Genomic DNA, 27313 nt, shown 5'->3' on the forward strand with positions numbered 1-27313 from the left:
AGCTGTAAACTGTATGATTATATATATATATATATATATATATATATATATACATATATATACATATTATACTGTTATACTATTTATTATTAAATTATTATACTATTATACTATACTTGAGCTAAATAAGTAACAAATCATAATTAAGGATAAAATATCAGCATCAAAATAATACATCATAAATTAACCATTTAATATACTATATTTGTATTATGATACTGTATAAAAATACACAAAATAAACATTGACTCTGCTGATAAAATTAATTCATTAGCAATTAGAAGAATTAGAACAGATTAATTATTCAGATTCACACTCATGGTGAGAGGAACCTTGTTGCCGGCACGCCACATAAACCTCCGGCTGGTGGGGGGGCTGTTTGTAACCTTTAGCGTGGGCTCTGAAATGCCAAAGAACAAAACATATTTCATTAATCTCAAAACACAAAAGCTTCTTGAATCAGCACAACCCGTAAAGTGCCAGCAAATCATTTTCGGAACTTTGGGAAAAAAATAAGTGTGGTACCTCGTCTTGGTCCTCACAAACTGCCTACTCCGACATCTTGAGTAGGAGGAACTATTGCTTGTGTGCCGAAGCCTGAAGGATAAAGCATAGCATGTCTAAGTGTAAGATCCCATATTCCGGCTCCTAAAATAAATTAATGAACAGCTTTCTTCAGGCGATGCTTTCTGGAGCGCGATTTGGAAGATGGCCTTAGCTGCCACCCTCTGTAAGACGACACAAGTTCAAGCTGTGTGGCCATATTTAAATGAAAGCCCCATTTGCATAATGCACACATGAACAAAGAGACGTGGCTGCGAGGTAGAGCCTGACATGAAGCGACTCAAGTCCAAGTATCCACCCCCGCTCTGTTCATCATCTGTTCAATTACGACCTCACCTCGGCGACGTATCCTCACATACACCTCATACACATTCATTGTAATGTTTAATTCACTTGAAAGTTGAGCACGGGCCATGTTTTCCTTTCTCCCTCCGCCCTTCCCGTTTTCTCCGCCTCCCCGTGGCGATGTCACAGGGGATTAAGTCACGGAGGCCGAGGCGGTTGTTTATGATTCATCTGGAGGGAGGCCGCGGCCGCCAGTGGTGCCCACGGGGCAGGCGAGCTAGCGGGCTACTTGCCTGCACAGCCTCCTTGTGTGCACACGCAGATGACACGCAGGGAGCCTTCGTGTACATTCGCATTACGCCTTTTAAGACGTAAAGCTTCTTGATGCAAATCCTACGTCACGCTGTATATTTAAATGTTTTTAGAAGTGGGGATGAAGCTGAAAGGTTGTGTCGTCGTCAAAATTAATTTCTAAATGCAACAGTTTCCTGCTCTCCTACTTTTGTGCCTTCAGACTTACTTTAAGTCATTTTGTTGTGCAACGTTATTCTATATAGGATAATCCTTTACATTACATTATGTTAATAAAAATCATGGTGTCCTTAAAGGGGACTTATAATGCAAATTTTCTGGCCCAACCAGCACAGAAGGTTGTCTAGTTCTTCTAGAACCTGCACCTATTCAGCTGTATTTCTTTGGATTTCAAATGGAAACGGTCTGTTTTAATGTATTCCACCCACAGCTACTTTTCTGCGATTGGTCACACTCCATGACTTACACAAAATAAACACAGTTAGGACAGTAGCCACGTATACATGGACCCAAGTATTCCAATTGCATTCAGATTATTTGCTCAAATGGAAAGAATGTAACCTTTGTATACACCTCATTCCGTGCCAATCCGAATGAATATATAATGAGAATCACAGGGGTGGAATATTCCTTTCCCCAATCCGATTGAGGTATCTTGTACCCGCTCAAATGTAAAGTTATCAGGGTGCGTTCTTCTTCGTGGTGTTTTTCTTCTTCTCTTGTTTATTGGCGGTTGGCAAGCAGCTTTCGTGTGCATTAGCGCCACCTGTTGAACAGAATCTAAACACTTCTATACTTTATTCACAAGTCCAGTTTATTGAAAAAGAAAATGTATATCTATATATAAAACATGTCCCGAGTTGAATTATAAAATATTAGCAAGATTGAATTTGATCTTTTCCTGTTTAAGTTAAAACTAACTAAAAATGAAAACACTGGAGCAGAGCTTGGGGGAGGGCTTACAGCGACGCCCATATAAGAAAAAACAACTCTGTGACATAATATAGGGGTGCTATTTCATTGCAAGACGACTCCATGAAATCAGTTTACAGTAAGGGTACATTTTTGGAGATATATAAAGAATTATAAGTTCAAGAAAAGCAGATTACCACTGCAACTACACTGCTTAGTTATTACTGTCACTTTCATAGGATAAGCGTTGTAGTGTTACAGGGTGTTATGATTACTGAATGTCAGTGAACATGACAAGCTTTCTGACTGTGTGTGCAAAGGAAACAGTCGAGTTACAATAAGATCTTTAACCTTCATGCTGGTGTTAAGAGTAAGTGCATCCAATATGAAGCAGGACTTTTGTTTACAGTTTATATTTATGAATGCCAGTAATAACCTAATAAACTAATTAGGTTTGAGTTTAAGCTGCTGAACATAGTGTTCAGGCTTGTTTTAATAAGGCCTCTCGTAGTTGGTAAGCCACAACTCTTACCAGCGGGTAGTTCGACACACTTGTGGCGTGTTATTAGTGACGGACGATACAGCAAAACGTTGCTCTTCAATATCGTTCCGTCTTCCTTTTAATTGCGCTTTTAATTAACTTGCCTACGTCTTGTCAGATGATGCCCCAGCATGCCGTTTAGCACACATTTAATGAGATTAACCTCTCGTTGACCAAGCAGACGCTGATTAAACACCATTGCCGAATGAAATGTACGAGGCTTTATTTACTTACAACTCTCTGCGGTTGGAGCATAGCTCAAATGTCAAGGGGACGCGAGGTGGCGCGTGCCGGAGCCAAGCAGCTGGATTGGAAAGACAGAGTGAAACAGTATGGAGTTCTCCTCTCCTGACAGACGGCACGCAGGCAGTTGATGAAAACGCCGCTAATCAGTCGGTCACACTGGCACACGTGTTAAGCCTCACACACTCCAAACAGCCAGACTCCCTCAAGGGCCCGTCCCTGTATGCACGTCTATGCTGAAGGAGTGCAAATGACACCCCGCCAACGTAAACACTTGGAAACATGCACTATGACATGACCTTTGGAGTCATGACACGCGTCTGGTGAGCATGCTAACCTATTTGTGTTGTTAGTAATGCAAGCTGTATTCACACTTAAAACATGGATGTATTGCTGACAAATAAATCTGCCCTTTTCGATATTTCCAACTTTTCTGACTAGATATCTTAGTTTTTATCTGTAATTCAGGAAACTGAAAATGTACGAAAACCAAGGCAATTTTCGCAATAGGAAATAATCTAAATCCAATGAATTCGTTCCAGAAACCCAAATGTGAAAACCTTGACACTGTTCTACTCTTGTTGCCATATCATATCAGGTTATCCCTGTATCATTTTTTGGCTACTCCTAAATCTCTCGTTCTCGTCGGTGCCAGAACTTCCACAAGATCGTCTGAATTTCTGACGCCACAAATTTAGGAAGTCCACGTAAGATGTCCAACAGTAATCAGCGACCACTGCTTGCTTTTTCTTGGAAATTGGGGCACTAAAGTGTTATTGTCGGATGTAAGAATTGTGTATCTACATTTTGTTGTCAGGGGAGCTAAAGACTTTACTGCTTCTCTGCTTTCGTCACTTTACGTACTACCTGTTTCATGGGGGGAGAGGGGCTTGAGCCAATCCCCGACCCCGATCAGTGGAATCCCAGCATGTCAGCCATTAGAAGAAGAATGCATATTTCATATTTCCCCCCCATACACAAAGTGAGATTTATGGAGTACTTTATTAAAACAAACATACTATATTTGCCCACTGGGATCCAATATCATTTAACAAGCCCCTGAAATGAGCAGGATGGATGTCATTTTAATACTAGTCCACAGCTTTGGTCCATACAGCTCAAGTGACTTAAATCTAGTCAAGCAGTCATGCTGGACATGATCACGGCAAATTTACAATCCGGATTAGATCTGAATCCAAAAGAACTGTTTGACAATGTGGAGCCTGGTCCTCTTTTTTTTTTTTTGGTGAGCGCCACGGTTCAATCGACTAAACAACCCATGATAGTTGGTTTTGACGGAACCAAATGTGACAAGTGTGAACGGCCAAATGCTGGTTCAAATCCAGATTGAGTTGAATGCTGAGAATGCTTGGTATCTCGGGTCTTGGTCCTGTTGTTCCCTGCACACTGGGATTTTGATGATTGTGTTGTAAGTGTGGACACAGACTGGGACTGCTGGTAAAGGTTAATTCTGGTTCAGATTCAAATTGAGTTAGTCAAAATTGAGAAGGTTTAACAACATGGGTCTCAGTCCCTAGCATTCACACTTGACCAAACTATCGACTAACTACGATGTTGTTTAAATGAATAAGTATGAACACAGCCTTGAACTGCTCTAAAAGTGGAATCTGGTTCAGATTGACTTAGTCAAGTGCTTGACACAATGGGTCTTGGTCTTGTTTTTTAATGCACACTAGGATTTTGATGCTATCACTCACATTTGACCCAACAAACCATACTAGCAAAGCAATCAAACCAGATCTTTTTTGAGCTGACAAGTGTGAACACAGCCTTGAACTGCTGCTAAAAGTGGAATCTGGTTCAGATTGACTTAGTCAAGTGCTTGACACCATGGGTCTTGGTCTTGTTTTTTAATGGACACTAGGATTTTGATGCTATCACTCACATTTGACCCAACAAACCACACTAGCAAAGCAATCAAACCAGGTCTTGTTTGAGCTGACAAGTGTGAACAGAGCCTTGAACTGCTCTAAAAGTGGAATCTGGTTCAGATTGACTTAGTCAAGTGCTTGACACCATGGGTCTTGGTCTTGTTTTTTAATGGACACTAGGATTTTGATGCTATCACTCACATTTGACCCAACAAACCACACTAGCAAAGCAATCAAACCAGGTCTTGTTTTAGCTGACAAGTGTGAACACAGCCTTGAAATGCTGTCAGATTCAAATGAAGCGTGAACACAGAATTAGTTGTTGCTTTCTCAATATGATTGGAGTACTACAGTACATGTAACATTGCTACAATGCAATGCGATTACTGACTTGTTTGCCCTCATTTCCTTTGCCTCTCCAGTTAACAGTTTCCAGACCACTGTCCTAATTACACCTTCCACACTCCTGTAAACTCAAAATTGAACACAACTCCCTTGGAATATTCAAAAGATATTCCAAAGACGGCTGTTTTTTGATTGTATTTTTGCCTTACTGAGTTATCGTCTACACAGATAGTGTGAAAAGATAGCGTAGACTCAGTGACACTTTCTGTGTCACTGCAAGTTATTGTGCTTCTCTCAGTCACATTTAACTGCCTGGGCCCAGCGAGAGCCCCACCTTGTTTTAATCAGGCTTTAGGGAGTAAAATATTGGCTTGGTGAAGCAAGCTGTGCTGGAAGTCCATTCGTCTGCTTTCAATCTTTGAGATGAGGCCGTGCGGGTATGTCTTTTTAGACACCAAAGGGGCTGCAAGGAGCCCCAAAAGGCCAAGCGTGTTTGTCTGCCGATATGTGTGTGTTTGCATCACTGTCAAGAGCCGGGGCTCGGTCTCATTCCTGGAAGAAAAAAAAAGGCTGCAATCACTTATGATCGGAGTGCTCCTCTGCGATTTACAAGATATACAGCTGAACACTTGCCTTGGCTCATTACAGTGATTCATATATTCTCCCCATACATCTTGCAGGTGAATAAACATAGTGTCCTGCATGAATGGCTCGGATAACCATAGGGACAGATGGTGGTTGCTCCATTAGCCCTCCCTAAATGAGTCAAGGTGATGCCTTTTTCCTGGAAGCTTTGCAGTTGACCTCGCCTGGCCGTCATGTAGCCGCCACCATTCTGTCAGCTGGCCCACCAGTCAACACCTTTCAGTACACAGCTGCCAAAACACACATGGCATCTGCTCACCTCTGGGGAAATGGTGGAGCCATGGTTGCTACATATAAAGGTTACCGCTACGTCCTTCACAGCTGGAACAAACACTCATTCCTGCAGCTGACGATGATACGTCAGATGCATGCCTTTCAATGGGCGATGTCGCCGATATGTCAGAGAAACCTAGCTGGGCGGATGCAGAGAAAGAGTGGAGGGTGGGGGTTCACGTCTCATCTGTTTTCAGTTAGACGCTGAAATGTACGACATGGGAGCTGCTCTGTGGTATTTGATTCCTTCTCTCATGTGGATTCGGGGAAGTGAATTATCGAGACTTGGCTGAGATAGGTTTTAATGTCCAAGTCCAGGTGAACTTTAGAGGGTGACAAATGATTGTGCTGACCTAAATACTGGAACTTAAAGCATAACCCCTTTTACACCGCAGAAACCTTTTCTGGTACTTATTTTCACATTTTCCCCGTGTTTCCAGTAAAAACTACTCAGATAAAATAGTTCCTCCGGCCTCGGGATTAGTTCATTATCGCCCATATGCTCTTTCTAAATAGTTCCCAGAACTACGCCAAACACAATGTGGTACAACACCATGATAAACAGAACAAGCTGAGCGGCCTCCATCCTTACTGGACTGGATTGGTAGTGCAGTTTCATTTGGATAGATTACCCTGAACTTTGACCACAAGAACCATCTAGTTCCAGGAACGTTTGATCCACACTCCCTCCACAGTCACTGTTGTTGTATTCCTGGACAACACACTCCACCCACTTTGCCTCCAGTACCGCCCACAGCGGTGTATGAATGTTCGGTGGTGGTCTGAGAGGCCACGTACGTGAAATGGCAGCCACGTTTCCATCAGACTACACCGGGTCAGGTGTGGCTACAAATGTAGATGAGTGTAGATGACAAATAATGGGTTCACTTCATTGTGAAGCGCTTGATATACTGTATAATCAAATCCTAGAGGTGTACATATGAAATTACTGCACGAATAAATCATGAAGGATTCACTGCAATTGAATTCAGATAAAAAGTATAAAGCCTTTTGAGAGCTAACATGTACGTATGTCATAAACCATAAGCAGGTGTAGCAAAAACTGTAGTACTTGCAGGTATGACTCCATTCTTGTCAAATTTTTCTCTAAAATTTTTGCATTGATTTGTCTACACTGTCTTGATTTTCACTGTGCTTGCATTCTTTATTGAATGCATATAATTATTATAATATATTATAAGAATTATCATTATTTCTCTTTTTTTCTGCATGTAAAACCAGAAGTATTCTCTTTTTGTGAATATTTTGGTGTGGCAAATTAAAATAATAATAATAATAATAATAATAATAATCAGAAGTATTCTCTCAAATATTTTGGGGTGGCAAATTAAAATAATAATACTATTAATATTAATATATAATATACATAATATAGTATTGATGATAATAATAGTAATAGTAATAATAGTAATAGTAATAATAGTAATTGTAATAGTAGTAGAAATAATAATAGTAATAGTGATAATGATGATGATAATGATAATGATAATGATAATGATAATGATAATGATAATGATAATAATAATAATGGATTGATTCCATATAGTGCCTTTTCCACGGTACCCAAAGCACTTCACAGTGAAGTGAACCCATTATTCATTCATGCCCCAGTCCCACACTGGTGGTAATCTACATCTGTAGCCCTGGGGCAGGCTGACGGAAAGGTGGCTGCCAAGTTCGTGCTTACGGCCTCTCCGACCACCAACAAACATTCATTCCCATTATTACACCAGTGTTGGCAGCACTGGTGGGTGAAATGTCTTGCCCAGGGACACAATAACAGTGACTGGGTGGAGGGAGCGAGGATCGACCCGCATCTGGACGACCTGCTTTACCTTCCGAGCCACTGTCGCCCTTTATTGATTTTTGGACGTTTCAGATTTCTTTGGAATGAAATAATGACACAAAAACAAGGCTCCACCGTATTTTTGCCAATATGCTAATTTTTGTAACAAGACTAAATATTTTCTACCTGAGTCAGATATCCCTCTGGGCGGTCCGCTGTAGCCCCCCCAGCGGTTTTTATAGTCTTTCCACGGGCTGTTAAATGCTTATTTGAGCTCTCACAATGGAGTATTGAATTACATTTAATAAACGTCCGTCATGTAGTGCCTTTATAGCAACACAATTCCAACTTTTCATTTATCCCAGGTTGTTGTGAAGCATCCATCACGGGCGAGGAGCGTGGGTGAAAAACGCCACCTTCCGCTTCTTATGGTTCTACACCTAGAGTCAGCTCTCTTTTCAACCTAATGGACATAAAAAATAAAAAAAAAAATGCGGATTGCAGCAAAATGGACTTGGCAGTACAAAAGCTTATTAAGTATTGATCCGCTGAGGTCAGTGCCCATGTCTTGCTGTGTGCCAGCAACGTGAGAGGGCTTCACTCCTGTGCTTGCCAGCCACAAATTGTGATTAGAGCACATAAATAAGGAGTACATGTCCTGATCTGTACCTGAGGAGGAAGACCGTTTTTGCGTTGCCCATCTGTCCCACCCCCAACAGAGCTTTGCTGATGTCGGTACACCATGCCCAACAGGAGAGGTTTAAGTAAATCAGCAGCAGGCAAAGCTGTCTTCTCGCCTCTTTTTAATGAACACTGCTCATATTCTTCCTCACTGTACCATCTGTCAGGGTCGAACAGAGATTAAACTCAGCAAAGTTTAAAAGTCGCACACTGCGGCGTCTGTTCCTACGAGTCGAGATTTACACGATTGCATATTTTCCCCTTATTCTTATTCTGCCAATAAAAATAACTTCACGTCATCCAGTGCAAGAACGGCGGGACAAAGCCTTGTTGAGTTTAGGAATAGGGAAAACACACGGAGCAGGAGTAGAAGGGAACCAGATTCCATATGCGCCGCCTCGTGGGATTTGAAGATGTTTTTGATCGCAAGTTGCTTACTTCGCTCTTTGAAACTTTGCAATTGTATCTTTTCGTTGGAGAAGTATGTCATTTGGCTGTTCTAAACACACACGTATACACCTCCAAAATATTTGACTTTGAAGCTATCACAAGTTCTCCTTCCCTTGCAGAGTCGGCACTACCCAACTGGGCGCCGAGGGCAAGATTTTGATATATGGCACCCCCATCCATTGGCAATTTAAAGAAATTAATGAATGGAATGGTTTGTAACGTTTACAAAATTACAATTACAAGTTCCATTTAAACAATGTAACAACTATGTACAAAAACTAAATACAATAACTGTATGCAAAAGCTACATAAAATATCTATATGCAAAACTATGCACAAAAATAGAAGAGACTTATTAGTAGTAATATAAATTGATCTTTGCTTCCATTGTAGGAGTTAATTCATTCAATCCCAGCCATTTTTTAAAAGCCATCCGTCTCGGTACCGGACATTTTTGATGATTTGGACACAAAATATTGAACTATGAACTATTTACAGTTTTCACATTTGCAACTGAATTGTGTGTGCATGTACGCAACATGCGTGTGCAGGCGTCCAAGCCTTTTGACTTCCTGGTTGCAGCACAGTGCTCGTTTACATGGCGAAGATGCAGGCAGTGTTGTTATGAAATTCACTTTTGCTACCTTGTAAAATTGCACCAAACGTGCTTTCTTCTATTGTAGTGTTGCATCATCACCTCTTTGTGCTTCTTACGTACGTATTATATACGAGCAAATGAGTTAATAGTAATAACTTGTGTTAGTTAACACTATTATGTTGAAGGTGATTTATTTTGGCACACCCTGGATACCAAAACGGCATATGATCGACTCTTATCATGTGGCTCGCTTGTTGTCGTCGATATATGCAGTGAGTGAAACATTAATATTTCAGCAAAGACAACAACTGAATTTGAATTGAATTTCAGCCTGTGGTGTAAGGCATTCATTCAGGCAGTGACACACAAAAAGGTCAGCGACAGCGTCCATGCGCCATGAAATGGAGGCGTGTTATCTGCAACAAAACAGACCATTTGACAGCCGGCCACTGCAAGCACGATGAAGCAAATCGAGAGGAATAGAAGTGTAGCCAGTGATGTTTTTCAAGCGAAGTTTAATCTGTTAAAGGTTAACAGATATTTTTTTTTCTCTCTTTCTGCAAGCCAAGCAGAAATCCCTAAAATTCCTGACTGATATAACCTTGCGAGGCACATGGATTTGCACTAATGTAGGTGTGCAATCTCTGAAATCCATCTTGCTGAATTTAAAGTTAAGTGTAACTTTAGAAGGCCCTACATATCTTTTTTTTTTTTTTTTACATATCTTAACTGAACTGAAGAAGACGGAGCAAAGTTGCATATTTTACCCATTTTGATGTTCATGCTGATAAACTACAACTTTATTATTTTTAAATTATGACATTGTTTCTCGTAATATTATGACTTCAATCTCACAAATTATGTCACAATATTGTGAAATTAAATTACATTTTCATTCATTCATTCATTCATTCATTTTCTATACTGCTTATCCTCACAAGGGTCGCAGGCATGCTGGAGCCTACCCCAGCCGTCTTTGGGCAAGAAGAGGGGTACACTCTGGACTGGTTGCCTGCCCAATCAAAATTTTAAAAAGACAATTTAATAAAATTCTAACAAATCTAACACCATGATACAAACTGCTCCAGAAATCCTGTACAGTAACAGTGTATTAACCAAGTCCAATAACATAGTGTATATTATATATATACTTATATATAATAAAACTTGATTTGTATTGCCTTAATTTTGCACCTTCTATACTCTTTATACTGCTTTGTACGCTGCTTTTGCTGCTGTAAACCTGGAATACCCCCCCTTGTGGGACTAATAAAGTCATCTCTTATCTTACATTTTCATAAAACTATGACTTCATGTTTTAAAAATTCTGAATCAATTAATCGAATATTATTGTTATTTTCTTCCTGAAAAACTTCATATAACTCCTCTACTCCTTTGTGTTTTACTTCATGTCTCAAAATCTGATTGTAAAATGTCCATTTTTCATCAACACCCATTTTAAAATTAGACTGAGAGGATTAATTGAAGACCATAAATGCAGCAGGGATTGTTGATTATCTTATTTAGGCGAAAACAGTGCCACAATGTGTTAAAAGCAAAAAAACCCAAAAAAAAACAGATTTATGGAGCAACTATAGCATTTTGGAATGAGCGTGGGAGGCTGCGGTATGATCCAGTGTACAGTGCTAGAGTGTGTAAAGCACTTTAAGCAGTTTTTACTGGCCTTCCCTCCCATGGGGAATGGTGTAATTAACTTCCCCTCGCCATCTTATTCCTATACTTCCCAAGTTTGCAAAGGAGGGGGGAAAAAAAGCAGAACACTTTGCAATAAAGTGGCTTTCTAATTTCGGATCCATTGCGGGACCGCGTCCCTCCTGCATGACATGACAGCAGAGCTGCAGCCATGAAAGGGATGCGAATAAGGGACAATCCGGGGTTGGGCATTATTCAGACCTCAGGAGTGTTTCATCACCTGCTTTTTTTTCCAGCCCTCATTTCCAATGGTCTTTCCTATCTTTTTCTTTTTTTAGCTGCATCACCTCACCCCCACTTTCAGTTTCAAGGGATTATCATGGAAATGATTGTATTGCTTCATTTCCTTTATCGGTCTAGTCACAACTCTCAGAAATGTCTTGTCGAAGGTTAATATGGAGGAGAAAGCTGGCACTTGAAGATATTTTCTTCACATTTCTCTGTGGATTATTATTGCACCTTGAAGGGTACAATGGCTTGCCACAGTGGTGGAACCCTCAAAGGTACTGCTGCTTTTCTACCCTTGACACTTGACTTGACTTTTACCGATTGGGAACATAGCGGCACCTTTACCGCTCATGTTGGAGTGCCTTTATTGCTCCTGTGGGATACATGCTATATGCTAAGGGCCAAACATGGACACATCCAAGTGGCTGTCGCAAAAAGAACGACTGTTGGGCTGGAATGATGATGACCTTGACCTTGGATGCTTCAGACTTCAAGCAATTTTGCTTAAAAATGACTTTCTTACAAATCATGTGACACAGCATTCAATTGATCGAGACTGTTTGACTGTTCAGGTTGTCTTAGGAGACATTGTTTTCCTCTCTTCTATGCAGGTTTCATCAGTCCGTAGCCAAAGACTAGGTGGGGCACACAACAGAGTATAGGATAGCTCTACTCTGAGGTCTATATCATCTACATCATCATTAAAAATGTTAAAATGCTACGAAAAATCATTACAACAGGAACAGTTTGACCCTGAAACACATTACAGCACCTCAAAATATACGAAAAGTTTCTCATATGCAATTTTTTGCCATAGTATATTGTAAACTCAATCCTTTTCAGATACCCCAAATTCATTATAAAAAGAATAATGACCGTTTTCCTGACAAAAAAACAATGCAAAATTATTATATGAAAAATGGATGAAATGTACTGTTTCCCAGATTTTTTTTGGCCCCATGGTGGGTTATTTAGCAATCACACTTGATAAAAAAAAAATGCACAGATGGCCAGTAAGGGTGCTTTGTTTGGGCACTCCATTTCACTTATAATACACAATACACTTATAACACACAATACAAGTAGGAACCAGTTTCGGTTTGTCCATAAATTTCTGAATCATACTACAAAACTCGAGGTTCTTACTGTGTACTTTGTATTTGTGCCCCTGCAGAAAAATATACTGAATAAAACAACAAAGAAGACGTATCTTGTCGAGTCCTATCTTATTATTTACAAGCCGCCTAGTCATTGTTAATAAATAATCTTATGTGAACTTAAGTATAGTCAACAAAGGTTGGGCAGTGTCAGGCAAGGAGGGGGTATGCATCTTTCATCCCATCAAAGAGCCAGCTTCCAGCGACGTCCGTTTGATTTTTATTTGAACAATTTCATGATTGAAGCACGGACCAACAAGTAGCGGGGTCACATGCAAAACAGTCGCTTTAATGGCGCGCTACATTTAAGAGACCTACCCACCCCCCAAGAAACTGTCATTAAAAGCATAGAAGCCGAGCCAGGATGAAAAGTCTTCCATAGAGCGAGCAGTGTGGCTTGTTTTAACAACTGGAGGCAGCCTGCTATCTGCTGAGACATCTAAAGACTTTTCTGCCTTTCAAGCAACGCGGACTGAAATCCCATGAAGAGAACAGACGAAAGATGGAGTCAGGGGGAAAGATGTATTTTGCAGCCACAATGGTGATATTTATAGGGCATAGTGTTTGGCCTTTTAGTCGCTAATTTAAGATGGATACACACCGATCGTGTTGGGTTCGATTGCTTTGGGAGTACGGTTCCATTGTTCAAGTGTGTTGTGATCAGCCGAAGTCACTACACGGACCAAGGGCACAGACCGGTGTTAAAATGAAAATACATATAAAGCCATCCTTCGCCACTTTGCTGCTGTACTGTTGCATGGTTAAATACAGATTACAATTAAAGAGGAAAAAATGGCTCTTTTCTCGAATGTTACATCAATTAAGAATTTTTCAGCATTAAAAATGACCAAAAAAAGTTCTCAATACTGTAATTTGAGCACTTGTAGTACTTTGTGGCTATTTCAAATAAAGCGACAACCTAATTTGCAGACATCCTGACGTGCTGTCATTGAGGCGGCATTATATTACTATATTACATTGATTGACAGTAACCACCACAGGAACACCAAGGAACTCTCACAATGATAACCTGTATGTTATCTTATTTATGTCTACTATGTATTATTTTTTGGTATCATATATTCTATATGCTGCACGGCGGACGAGTGATTAGACCTCACAGCTAGGAGACCCGAGTTCAATCCCACCCTCGGCTGCCTTTGCATATTCTTACCGTGCATGCATGGGTTTTCCCTGGATACTCCAATTTCCTCCCACATTCCAAAATTTCAAAAAAATCCAAATTGTCCATAGGTATGAATGTGAGTGTGAATGGTTGTTTGTCTATATGTGCCCTGTGATTGGCTGGTTACCAGTCCAGGGTGTACCCCGCCTCTCGCCCGAAGACAGCTGGGATAGGCTCCAGCACCCCCGCGACCCTCGTGAGGATGAGCGATAGAGAATGAATGTATTCTATACTGGGCAATACAAGTTAAAGATGACTATAGGGGTGTTATTTCATATCTGGAGGACTCTAATAATGTTAAGAATCATACTGAGGAAATATTATGTTTATAAATAAGAAATCCTACTTAGGATTTATTCACTTAAATTCCCGATAGGGTCTGGATCAAGTTTGCTGTACAGTACCTCAGTTTTCATGAGTAATTTGTTCCAAAATATGTCATATGAAAACTGAGACATACCAAAACAGAAGCAATTTTTCCCATAGGAAATAATATCCATCTAATTAATCTGTTCCGGTACTCAAAAATAGTAAGTTAACAATGCAAAATAATTCTAAATGACGCATGAAATGGGTAAACAAACATTTAACATAATTTGTACCTTTTTTGAAGACTCTGGTTGACTCTTGGGTTCAGTGGAATGTTCCAGTGCGGGGCTTATCAGATGGGTTTGTTACATGCAATATTGTACGGAAGCCGAGGCATATAGAAAGCGGAGCATTCAAAATTCCAGGTTTGACTGTTAAAAGAAAATGCATTGGCAGTGATGTCTCTTAGCCCTGCTGCTTGTGAGACAGTGGTGCTCTTTAAAAGTATCTTTTTGAAGCTTTTTCGTGAAATTTAAGCTGGTAAATATAACAGAATGTACAAATAAGTTACACATTCAATGCAGCAGACGGCATTTTGGAGTTCGAGTTACGTGACGAAAGCCAAGTCTTTACTTTAAGTTCTTTACTGCACAGACTTTGGTCCCATGACAGAACTGCACTCTGTGTCTTTTTTTGTGTGGAGGCAGCCACGTGAGACTTTTGACGAAGGCATCCCAAAAGCGTCCTCTCAGCGAGCGTGAAGTGAAGGACATATTGAATGAAGGAATGCTGGAAGTGAGTCGTGCAAATGTGAGTGCACGCACGGTGACAAGCACACTCTAAATGACAGCCGCCGAGGTGCTGATTTATCCTCCATTATGCAGAAAGGGAGGAAGTGTCTTTGTGATGTGTGCCCCTCTCTTATAACATGTTCATCTCACGCTACATTCTCCTTTTTTGTGCTCACCTGCGTCTAAATCCCGCTTTTGTGGTGGTGAAATTCTCCTTCCACACTTTCAAAAGCTGCACACCTTCCACCCTGCCCTTCTTAGCTCACCCTCTGTGGTCTGCCAGAGCACCAAGAGGTCTCTGGAGATGGCCGGGGTGTGCTGACTGAGGGGATTTAAACATGGGGTTTGACTTTAGGCAGTGTGAAAGATCCAGGCCTGCCCTGTCTTCCTCTGTGTCTGTCTGTGTGTCTGGCCGGCCGGCTGGCTGGCTGGTCACACTATAATAAGATTGCTGGGCTCCGTGAGGCAGATTCACTGGAGCACAACTCCCCCTAGGGCCTATTCATAGAAGTTGGATCCTCCCTCTTTGTGTCCATTCCTCTCTGACTCTCTTTACAAACCTCCTGTGTTTAGACACTTTTAATTATGACGTGCTTCTTTTTCCGTCTTCCTGTGTCGAAAGACTGATCCGGGGCTCAAACGGTAAAACTGTGCCAAAGTAAGAAAACAGATTATAGCTTGGGATGTGGACGCAAATAGGTCACGAGTCTTGTTGCCGTTTAATGTCCTTGGCCTTCCTTGAGGAATCTGATGAAGACGTGTGAATTCATAAACACCCTTCTGACTATGCAGAGTGCGAAATTAAGAGGTATTATTTTTCACCTTTGTCGGTCATCTTGCAGGATTGTGCAGAATCTATAGCACAGATTCCCCCGAAGCTCTGTGGATGAGTGTCACATGTAGCATAGCAAGAACCCATTCCATTTTCGTGAGAGAGAGAGTCATCATACTGATAATCTTTCAGTAGGTGCTTAAAAGCAGCGGAGCGGTCCTGTCATATAGAGGATCTTAGATTGGGGGGTCTTCCAGAAGCACAGTAGGTCCTAAAAAACATGGAGAAAAAGGAAAAGAAAAATGTGAACGCTCCGAAGGGATCTTCGACCAGTGTCTTTGTGGTAGCTCCTTACATACAAGACAACTCTTGTCATATAGAGGATCTTTGACCAATCTTACAGAAGATGACTCCCGTTGTATAGAGCATCTTTTACAGTTGGTCCTTCAATACAGCAGAGCACTCCTGTCATTTAAGGCATCATTGACGAGGATTGTTGTGGTGGTAGGTCCTTAAAAAGTGATACTGTTTTATAGAGGATCTTTGACTCTGTTTTTTTTGCATTAGAGCCTTAACTAGAATAGAGCACTCCTGTAATACTGAGCATCTTAGACCTACATTTTGCATTTTTGCAGGAGTTTTGTAAAAACAGCAAAGCATTCATGTCGTATAGAGGTTTTTGCAGTAGTAGGGCCTTAAAAACCGCTGAGTGGTCCTGTTTTATAAAGCATCTTTGACTCTGTTTTTTTTTTTTTTTTGCAGTAGATCCTTAACTATAATAGGATCCAGGATCTTTAAAAAGCATTTTTGCAGGAGTTTTCTCAAAACAGCAAAGCATTCATGTTGTATAGAGGATCTTTGACTACTATTTTTTCAGTAGTAGGGCCTTAAACACCTGAGTGCTCCTGTTTTATAGAGGATCTTTGACTCTGAGTGTTTTTTTGCAGTAGATCCTTAGAGCACTCCTGTCATACAGAGCATTTTCGACCTACATTTTTCCAGCAGAGAATTCATGTCATATAGAGGATCTTTGAGTATGGCCTTAAAAACAGCTGAGTGCTCCTGTTTTATAGACTTGACTCTGGGTGTTTTTTTACAGTAGATCCTTAACTATAGTAGGATCCAGGATCTTTGACAAGCATTTTTGCAGGACTTTTCTAAGAACAGCAGAGCATTCATGTCATATCAAGGATTTTTGACTAGTGTTTTTGCAGTAGTAGGGCCTTAAAAACAGTCAAGTGCTCCTGTTTTATAGAGAATCTTTGACTCAGTTTTTTTTTTTGCAGTAGATCCTTAACGATAATAGAGCACTTCTGTCATACAGAACATCTTCGACCTACATTTTTGCATTTTCCAGGATCTTTAACAAGCATTTTTGCAGGCGTTTTCTAATCATGCTCCTGTTATAAAAAGGATCTTAGAGTTTTGTGGTACTTTTGGTGTGAGTTAGTGCTTATTTCATCACCCCCTTGAGACTTGGCAGAGCACCTCCATATCATATCTTATTGTTTGATGCCTGAAATCCTTTGTTTTGATAAGCGGGCCACAGTCTTTCAACCTTGGCAGAGATCTGCACTCCACTGAGTGCCTTTCTAGTTGCGACTGTGTCCTATAGAGCAAACTGCAGTTTGAAAAAGCTGTCACAGTTTGATATACTGTGTGTGTGTGCAAAGATGCCACAATAGGGGAAATTCAACATCGAGTGTTGTTGACACAAATGATGGGGCCCATCAGTCCGAGCGTCCCAGCTGTGCACACTGTGAACGAGGCCAGCGCAAGCTTATTTTGGCAACGTGGCGTCATTCATTCCACAGCACAATAGCCTCCCTTCCATCATAAATAACTGGCAAACTGGGGAGAGGTGATTATATATTACATACCAAACCGAACCCCACTCACTCCCTCACTTCTTGTCTGCCAACTCTCTCTGGCAAATACTGTGATTTCTTTCTGTCACCAACTATTTTCAGCAGCAACGTTGAATGGTAAAGCCGCGCAGTGGAGAAAAGCCCGAGCCAACATTTTGCAACAATACAATGGAAATGAAACTTGGATATACTACATACTATGTCATCAGTATGCAGCTTGTAAAGCAGTATATGAGTCAACACATATGTGTGGAGTTTGCATGTTCTCCTGTGCATGTGTGGGTTTTCTCGGGGTACTCCGGTTTCCTCCCACATTCCAAAAACATGCTAGGTTAATTGGCCACTCCAAATTGTCCATAGGTATGAATGTGAGTGTGAATGGTTGTTTGTCTATATGTGCCCTGTGATTGGCTGGCTACCAGTCCATGGTGTACCCCGCCTCTCGCCCTAAAATTGATGGATGGCCTCACAGTGAACATGTCCAAATTGTGTTTATATTAAGTGTGATCATCATTATGGAGCGATGACTTAATCCTCTTGGGTATGGAGCCTGCACCGGTTGTTACTGAAATTGATGACATCACTGGTGAAGCTCCTCCAGCTTCCATCTGCTATTGTTCAGGTGTGGAGGAGACATTATTGGCCACTCCATCACCTTCAGCTTCTTTAGCAAGCTGCTTATCATCTTGGAGGTGTATCTGGCAGGGGCATCACTAGGTCCTGAGGACGGGGGGAGCCTAGCCGCCTGGAGATGCACAGGATATGAATGAATGTAATAGACATTTAAAAAAATCTAAAAAATTCCAAAGATCCAAAAAACAAATAACGAACAAGAACCGGGATATAACTTTCCCACTTTTGGACAGATTTAGTAGAGATATTCAATTGTTTTAGGCCACCATTAAATTTACACAAGTACACACAATCTACACTGCAAAACCAGTGGACAGTGATCAATGATATAATAATCATTATTATATTATAAATTAGCCTATTATTATTACTATCATCATTATTCTTCTTCTGATTATTACTACAACTACTACTAGTAGTAGTAGTAGGCTACTATTAGCTTGCTTATTAGCCTGCTTTTGCCCTATCAGGGCTCGACAATAACGATGTACCGATGGCCCGGGGCAAGTTAAAACAAAATTCGGGCAAGTAAATCCAATCAGTGATATTCCCGTCGGGCAAGTGCACTTTGGCATGCCATACTGCCAAGAGTTTTTTTTAAAGCGGTTCTTGTTGGGTGTTGGTAAAACACAGACTGCGTAATTCCGGTGGTAATTTGCAAAGCAATCCTTGCAATGGACCAATCAGAATCTTTATTTAGACCGCGGTCCGTAATCCACAGTCCGCGTTTTACCCACACCCGTTGTTCGCGATCAACCAATCAGCGATCGTTTGACTACGAAAACATCCATCATGCCGTCGCTGCCAACATCGTCTAATTCTGAAGGAAACAGCAAAAAGTGATGAACCTCTATCGTTGCATGGTTTTTATTTCCAAGGCAGCATGAAAAACAACTTACTGGCCTGTTGCAGACTTAACTAACTAGCTGGGCGCACGGCAACCGAACTTCTCCTTTTTTCCCTCTCGTTCCTCTTCTTTGGTCCCAAAACGCCCACTCCAAGACCACGAGCTGAACATGACTGCCCCCCAGCGTCCATGCATGAAACTACAGCCCGGAATACAACACACACGCAACGCTACAGTATTATTTATTTTATTATTTTATTTATTTGAGATTCTCGTGTGATGCCACAAAAAATTACATGATATCATTATGGCAGTCTTTTCATTTTACATGGGGCAAGTTCGGGCAAGTAGTTCTCACCTTAAGGATTCCCTATGGGCAAGTCATTTTGGTTTTTAATGTAGAGCCCTGCCTATTATATAAACTTTGTCAGGTTTTTTTTTGTAAAAAAAAAAAAACAAAACTTTTTTTTTAAATCAATAAAAAATATGAAATTATTTAGGGGGACTAAATTTTAGGGAGGCTGAAAACCCCCTAAAATAGACCTAATGACGCCACTGGTATCTGGGTTCCTTATCATGTTGGAAAACTGCCACCTGCTACAGAATGTCACAGTCTATGTTGGAATTCATGGTTCCCCAGTGCTGGCAGCACTTGTGCATCCCCAAACATGACTCTACCACCACTAGGCTCGACTCTAGACAAGACACAATTTTGTTGGTACGCACTTGTGCTGCTGGCTATTTAGCCTTGACTGTCAAGCTTTGCTGTGAAAAGAGCCAAATGTGGTCAGAGAATGCATCAGCACTCACTGGGCACCTGTCCACTCGTTTCCTGCATGGCCCACCCTCCATCCACACCGGCAGTCCCATAAGTGAGCTGTGGGCCAATGAAAATGTCAGCTCAGTGCTGCCAAGCCAAAGTGTCAGCGCTGACACAGGACACAGAGGAAGAGAGCAGCCGTCCATAAACGGACGTCTTCACCCGGAGACGTCATTTGCTGGCTTTCAGCAGTTCTTTGACTTTTGTTTGTTTCTGGGGTTTTTTGTCCCCCCAGTACAGTGACTGTCAATCAGGTTGAAAAGTTGACAACAGTCTCTTTTTGCTTTTATTGGACCTTTGAATCATGAGTCAGCAGGAAAAAAGATACAGTGGGCATGTCGGTGACTGTGCAGTGGATTGGACCTGGTGTTTGTTGCTGGGCATCGACTGTCTTCCTTTGACTCCTCACTCTCTGTAATCAGCACGCCGGAGGCTCTCAGGGCTGAATCCCGCCGCCTGATAAGAGCTCCTGGTGCCCCCTCTTTTCACCTCCCACCTCCAGTACTACTCCTATAGATACAGTGAGGTTGACCCAATAAAGTGGGGGCATTGCAATCATTTTCCAACATTACACACTCACACAGTTTTCACCTACTGTATTTTAAACTCACCTTCAAGCAACAACTGAGGGTCAGCTCTCTCTCTCACGGCGGTGTTCGAATTACAACAGTAACGCCACTTCTACAAAATAAGATTTGTAGAAGCAATTACGGCTTGAATAAGACAACGGTGTTTATTTGTGGAAAAACTGGAGATGCATGCTCCCAGACGGCCACAATGTAGCCCCATGGGGCATCTTGCACTTGTTTATGATTGGTTCATCATGTTGGGGTGTCCAAAGTTCATCCCGAGGGCCATTTGCGGTCAATGCCTAGTTTGTTATTGGCCTGCAGGACATTCTAAAAATATAATTTACCCACAAAATAAGTAATAATAATAAAAATATGGGGCGGTTAGCGCGCAGACCTCACAGCTTGGAGACCAGGGTTCAATTCCACCCTTCACCCTCGGCCACCTCTGTGTGGAGTTTGCATGTTCTCCCCGTGCATGCGTGGGTTTTCTCCGGGTACTCCGGTTTCCTCCCACATTTCAAAAACATGCTAGGTTAATTGGCGACCCCAATTTGAATGTGAGTGTGAATGGTTGTTTGTCTATATGTGCCCTGTGATTGGCTGGCCACCAGTCCAGGGTGTACCCCGCCTCTCGCCCGAAGACAGCTGAGATAGGCTCCAGCACCCCCGCGACCCTCGTGAGGAAAAGCGGCAGAAAATGAATGAATGAATGAATAAAAATATGTATGATTTGTGTTGATCGCCAATCAGTATCGACTGATATTGGTATTGTATCACAAGCTAGATTCCACCAAGAAGTGCCATCCAGGCTGTATATGCCACACTATACAGTATATCGTGTACGGTCCTCCTTTTGTTTTACATGATGTCACTCTATTTATGATACTGATATGCAACTTATTTGGTACTTCATACAACTTTTGTTAATGCAGTTACAAAAATATACCATACCACGCTGCACTTCTGTCGACAAAGACATAGCACCTTGTTTTTATTAGCTTTTGTTTTGTTTGTTTATTCCGAGCCAGCAGGAGGCACCATTAATGAGAGTGTGATCATGAAAAGGAGCTGCAACTATCCTACACAAAGCAAATACAGCCTGAAACCAAATGATCATCTGCTTTATTTTAAGCGCACAAGCTGTTGACTCACACGGCTATTAAATTAAAGGCAGGTAGTTAAGTTAAACGTGGAGGAGCCAAAAATATCTTGTCGCAGTTTAGTTCGTGATGCCCCAATGGAGCGCTGCATTATTTTATTTTTTTTTTTTTTATTCACAGGCTTTTGGAGCAGGTGGTGGGGGGCCAGCATCTCAGCAGTGGGCCACACACACACATACACACATATATATAACGTCCAGCAAACCTCTGGCTAATTCTACTCAAACCCACCGGAACGGCTGCTCCCCTACAGAGATACCGGACTTGACAGTGTGACAACCAATGCCCAGAGTCGCTCATTAAAAACTCACACGTGTATTTTTTACTGCAGTTTTACTGCAACCCGAGCAATTCATTTGAGTTGTTTTGTTGGCAATAAGAGAAAAAGCACAGCGTTTTTATTTAGTGGTTGTTTACAACAACCAACTTAATGGATTCTGAGGAAAGCCACAAATAAACGTGGTAGGAGGCCATTGATTTAGGGAGAGATTTGTGTCATAAAGTGATGAACTGAAGAAATCCGATGGAGTGGAGATGAAAACTGGAGTAATTATCAGGAGGTATGTCTTATTATTCTAATGGTAACACCCATCCGTACATTTAAAGCAACAACATGCAGCAATTAGACCTTAAAATAACTTCCCAATGCGGTTGCCAAGGCGACACCATTTAGTGGACTCTGTTAGTGGACAAGTTGTGTTTCTGCAAACTCTATCTGTCCATCCATTTTCTATACTACTTGTCCTCATTAGGGTCATGGCTCAGATGGAGCCTCTCCCAACCAGGAGTCAGAGCACAAAGACTGGTTTTTGTCGAAAAATTTCACAGGCATTTTGCTTGGGTTTTCGTACAATATGGCACGCAGCAAATTAGTTCACTCTTGCGAAATGGTGTTTGAGACTCCCCCGTGCCAAAAATATGCATGCTACGTTCACTGGAGACATTTAATCGTTCAAAGGTGTGAAAGCAAGTGTGAATGGTGGTTTGTCTATATGTGCTCTGCTCGTCTACTTGGGATAGGATAGCTGGGATAGGCTCCAGCATACCCGCCACCCCAGAGAGGACAAAAATGGATGGAAGGATGGCTTTTTTGTTAATATTTTGGGTGTCTGGAATAGATTAACAGGATTAACATCCCTCCTTTATCGTGGTTAATCTGTTCTAGGCCCGATTGTGTCGAGTGAATTTTCCCAGAATATATTCTTTCTTCGTAAATTTAATATTTTGGTATTTTTGGTTTGATATTGTAATATCAGGCTTTCTAGAGCATAGAACGCTTGTATATGACCATCTAAATACAGATTTTAACATCATTAGAGCCCTCTACAAAGGATGTAACACCCCTATAGTCACCTTTGGCCTTGTAGTACGCCATACTGTAGACTCATGTTAGCATTGTCCTTGTCGTTGTTCCATGTTTACTTACTTGGGCAAAATGTCAAGCATGAAGTGGCGAGGGAGAACTGTATTTCCTGTGGGAAAATACAGTATACCTCGGTTTTTGTTGTTGCTTTTGCAAAGAATGAATGACAAAAACCGAGGTTTTGCTCCATACAACCATTCCCAAGTATTCCAAAAACACCATTAGACACACTTTATTGTGTATTATTTATGTTTTTAAATGAGAAGGTGTATCCACACTTTTGTATTTGAGTGTGTCGGCATTCATGGGACATATTTGTTCATGATGTCGGTTAGTTCCAAATGTAGGTCAAATTCATCTTTGCTAGTCTGCAAATGTTGGTTACCTGCAAATTAAGGACACACGAGGGAATAAGGGAATCCTCAAAAAACAAAAATATCCAATTATTTCTTCTTGTTGCTTCAGTGCTTAAAGGTGCACCCGTTATTACACGTCTGTTTTATCCAAAACTTTTCCATTTCATCAACTTTTCCCACATCTCAGCGTCTTCTTCCAGACAGTAATTGACATTCCACGTCTCATCTCTCGCTGGCTCGTCTGTCTCACTTTCCTCTCAATGCAGCCTTTTTCATCCAATTTGCAACAGCTGTCTCTTGTCTTCCGTTTGCTTTGAGCGAGCTTGTTCCCTCCTGACGTCTCTCTTTTTCTTTGTTTTTGCAGTTCTACTCAGTCCGCTGTCAGGGGGCGCCCAGACAGAGATGAAGAAGGTTGTTGGGGACAACGCCACCTTGCCATGCCACCACCAGTTCCAATCGTCCAGCTCTATTGATATCGAGTGGCTCCTGCAGAAACCAAATTCCAAACAGAAAGTGGTGAGAAGGAAATCATTTTCACTTCATTATCGTTAAACTTTCACAGCTACAAACATCAATCAAGTAGTTGTCCCAACAATTGGATTGTGTCCCACAATAGAAGTGTCTTGGCCATAATGTAGCCGTGATGGTGTGCTTTCATAAGCCGTACTGTGAACATGGTGTTTTTTTGTGTATATAGCTTTAATGCCAATGGACTGTGTTGGTCCATGCCACCCTTTGACTGAGTGTGGGGCTCCAAGAAGCCCTATTGTGCCCTTTATCATCATTACAACCATTTCTTTACATGGACAGTACATGACACATTGTGCAAACCTGCAAAGATCTTCACAAGCATCTTCTATTCTACTGTATATATTTTTTATATATTTTATATGACTACTTAGTTGTGGGTGAAATGGCAATTCCGTGGTTGTAATAGTTACCTTATTGAGGTAACAATGGTGATTTCATCTTGAATAGTGGATATTTTCTTGCTAGACTGATAATACTGATGAGTTACAGGAACTTTGGAAAGTCAATCAAATCAGCTTTTGTGTCCATCACCATCATGCATGTTATTTAGCGAGGGAAGCACCTTGAACGCCTTTTGTTTCCTTCCAAAGCAAGTTCATCTAGTTTATATTCCATGGGAATAAAATGTCAAGTTAATTATGTATTGGTATTTAAAAATCATGTGGTGTCCAAATCATCATGATTGTTATCACTGACATATATATTTCGGTGCTGTTTGCAGAATATGTGTGCATTTTCTGCTACACCGCTAGTATTGATCAAGTACAGGAAGTTTGGAAATCCATTAAACATAGTCACCTCTCGTGTCCATCGCCATCGTGCACGTTATTTAGTGAGGGAAGCACCTTGAACGCATTTGCTTCCAAAACACACACCAGTTGTGAAGCAAGAAGCTAGGTTACAGTTATGGGGCCAAATGAATCCATGGGAATAAAATCTTTGTATTGGTATTTAAAAATCATGTGGTGTCCAAACCATCATGATTGTTATCACTGACATATATTTCAGTGCACATGCATTTTCTGCTACACCGCTAGTATTGATGAAGTACAGGAAGTTTGGAAATCGATTAAACATAGTAGTCACCTCTCGTGTCCATCGCCATCATGCATGTTATTTAGTAAGGGAAAAAAATGCAAAACTTTTTTAAACAATACATTTTGTAGTTTATTTTTAAAATGAAACATAAAAATTGCCAGGCTGCAGTGTATTTGTTTACGGAGTATCCCTGACTTAATGTGTACCCTGTGGGAAGTCACCTCTGTTACAGTACCGAATACTCCATACTGAACACATGTACTTGTCCACGCCGGGAGAAGTGATTTTAATGTTACGTAGTACATCTGATGGTGTATTCTCTCTTAAACCGAGCTAAGATATGCATACTATATGAAGTGTGAGCGTGAATTAAAACACGTAGTAAATAAGGATAGTGAAATGACTGCCCCCAGGGACAGCGTTTTGAGTATTAGCACATCCATTATGATTCCATTATGATATGATGTCTCTGTATGCTAACAAGGGTCAAAATGTCACCGCCTCGCTTGAGAATTTAACAACTTGAGCGTCGTGGATCATGTTGATATTTGGCCAGCGGCATAAACAAAGTACTCCAGGGACCCAGGAAAAATTAAATCAAGTCTTGTTTTGAAGCAGTTTCTCTTAATGTCAGTACATATACAGTGAAGAAAATAAGTATTTGAACACCCTGCTATTTTGCTATTTCTCCCACTTAGAAATCATGGAGGGGTCTGAAATTTTCATCGTAGGTGCATGTCCACTGTGAGAGAGATAAACTAAAAAGAAAAATCCAGAAATCCCAATGCATGATTTTTTAACAATTTATTTGTGTGATACAGCTGCAAATAAGTATTTGAACACCTGTGTATCATCTAGAATTCTGACCCTGAAAGACCTGTTAGTCTGCCCATTAGAAGTCCACCTGCACTCCATGTATCATCCTGAATCAGATGCACCTGTTTGAGGTCGTTAGCTGCATAAAGACACCTGTCCACCCCATACAATCAGTAAGACTTTAACTTGTAACATGGCGAAGACCAAAGAGCTGTCCAAAGACACCAGAGACAAAATTGTACACCTCCACAAGGCTGGAAAGGGCTACGGAGCAATTACCAAGCAGCTTGGTGAAAAAAGGTCCACTGTTGGAGCTATCATTAGAAAATGGAAGAAGCTAAACATGACGGTCAATCTCAATCGGAGTGGAGCCCCATGCAAGATATCACCTCGTGGGGTCTCAATGATTCTAAGAAAGGTGAGGAATCAGCCCAGAACTACACGACAGGACTTGGTCAATGACCTGAAAAGAGCTGGGACCACCGTTTCCAAGGTTACTGTAGGTAATACACTAAGACGTCATGATGTGAAATCATGCATGGCACGAAAGGTTCCCCTGCTTAAACCAGCACATGTCAAGGCCCGTCTTAAGTTTGCATATGACCATTTGGATGATACAGAGGAGTCATGGGAGAAAGTTTTATGGTCAGATGAGACCAAAATAGAACTTTTTGGTCATAATTCCAATAAGCGTGTTTGGAGGAAGAAGAATGAAGAGTACAATCCGAAGAACACCATCCCTACTGTGAAGCATGGGGGTGGTAGCATCATGCTTTGGGGGTGTTTTTCTGCACATGGGACAGGACGAGTGCACTGCATTAAAGAGAGGATGACTGGGGCCGTGTATTGTGAGATTTTGGGGAACAACCTCCTTCCCTCTGTCAGAGCATTGAAGATGGGTCGTGGCTGGGTCTTCCAACACGACAACGACCCGAAGCACACAGCCAGGAAAACCAAGGAGTGGCTCCGTAAGAAGCATATCAAGGTTCTAGCATGGCCCAGCCAGTCTCCAGACCTGAACCCAATCGAAAATCTTTGGAGGGAGCTCAAACTCCGTGTTTCTCAGCGACAGCCCAGAAACCTGACTGATCTAGAGAAGATCTGTGTGGAGGAGTGGGCCAAGATCCCTCCTGCAGTGTGTGCAAACCTGGTGAAAAACTACAGGAAACGTTTGACCTCTGTAATAGCAAACAAAGGCTACTGTACCAAATATTAACATTCATTTTCTCAGGTGTTCAAATACTTATTAGCAGCTGTATCACACAAATAAATTGTTAAAAAATCATGCATTGTGATTTCTGGATTTTTCTTTTTAGTTTATCTCTCTCACAGTGGACATGCACCTACGATGAAAATTTCAGACCCCTCCATGATTTCTAAGTGGGAGAAATAGCAAAATAGCAGGGTGTTCAAATACTTATTTTCTTCACTGTACATCTTTATCATATATGGTATATAACAATTCATTTGTGTGTGCTGGATTCTGGCAGTCTGTTGTGTGCGTTGCTTGAATGCTGAAATTATGGCTGCTGACTCACCACTGTCAGTTCCAGTGATGCCGATCCATACATAACTGAAATTAAAGTACATAAATTGAAATGGCAC

General features: G+C 41.2%; 1 protein-coding gene and 1 long non-coding RNA gene across 4 annotated transcripts in view; one reads left to right on the forward strand and one right to left on the reverse strand.

Annotated features, from left to right (window-relative positions):
* clmpb (CXADR like membrane protein b) overlaps window positions 1–27313 on the forward strand; it is a 122471-nt gene that overhangs the window by 77797 nt on the left and 17361 nt on the right. For all 3 annotated transcript variants that reach the window (XM_058079245.2, XM_058079244.2, XM_058079243.2), the window contains one exon: window positions 23688–23839. In XM_058079245.2, coding sequence (XP_057935228.1) covers window positions 23726–23839 — 114 coding nt within the window. In that variant the 5' untranslated portion in view covers window positions 23688–23725. The remainder of the gene's footprint in view (window positions 1–23687; window positions 23840–27313) is intronic.
* Window positions 177–3123, reverse strand: LOC131134221 (uncharacterized). The gene is made up of 3 exons (XR_009131364.2): window positions 2849–3123; window positions 526–597; window positions 177–400 (listed from the first exon to the last, which is right to left on the reverse strand). It is a non-coding gene; the product is annotated as an uncharacterized LOC131134221 (long non-coding RNA).

The sequence above is a fragment of the Doryrhamphus excisus genome, linkage group LG8 (genome assembly GCF_037039965.1).
Source record: "Doryrhamphus excisus strain RoL-2023G ecotype Guam linkage group LG8, RoL_Dexc_Guam_v1.1, whole genome shotgun sequence".
Taxonomy (NCBI): domain Eukaryota; kingdom Metazoa; phylum Chordata; class Actinopteri; order Syngnathiformes; family Syngnathidae; genus Doryrhamphus; species Doryrhamphus excisus.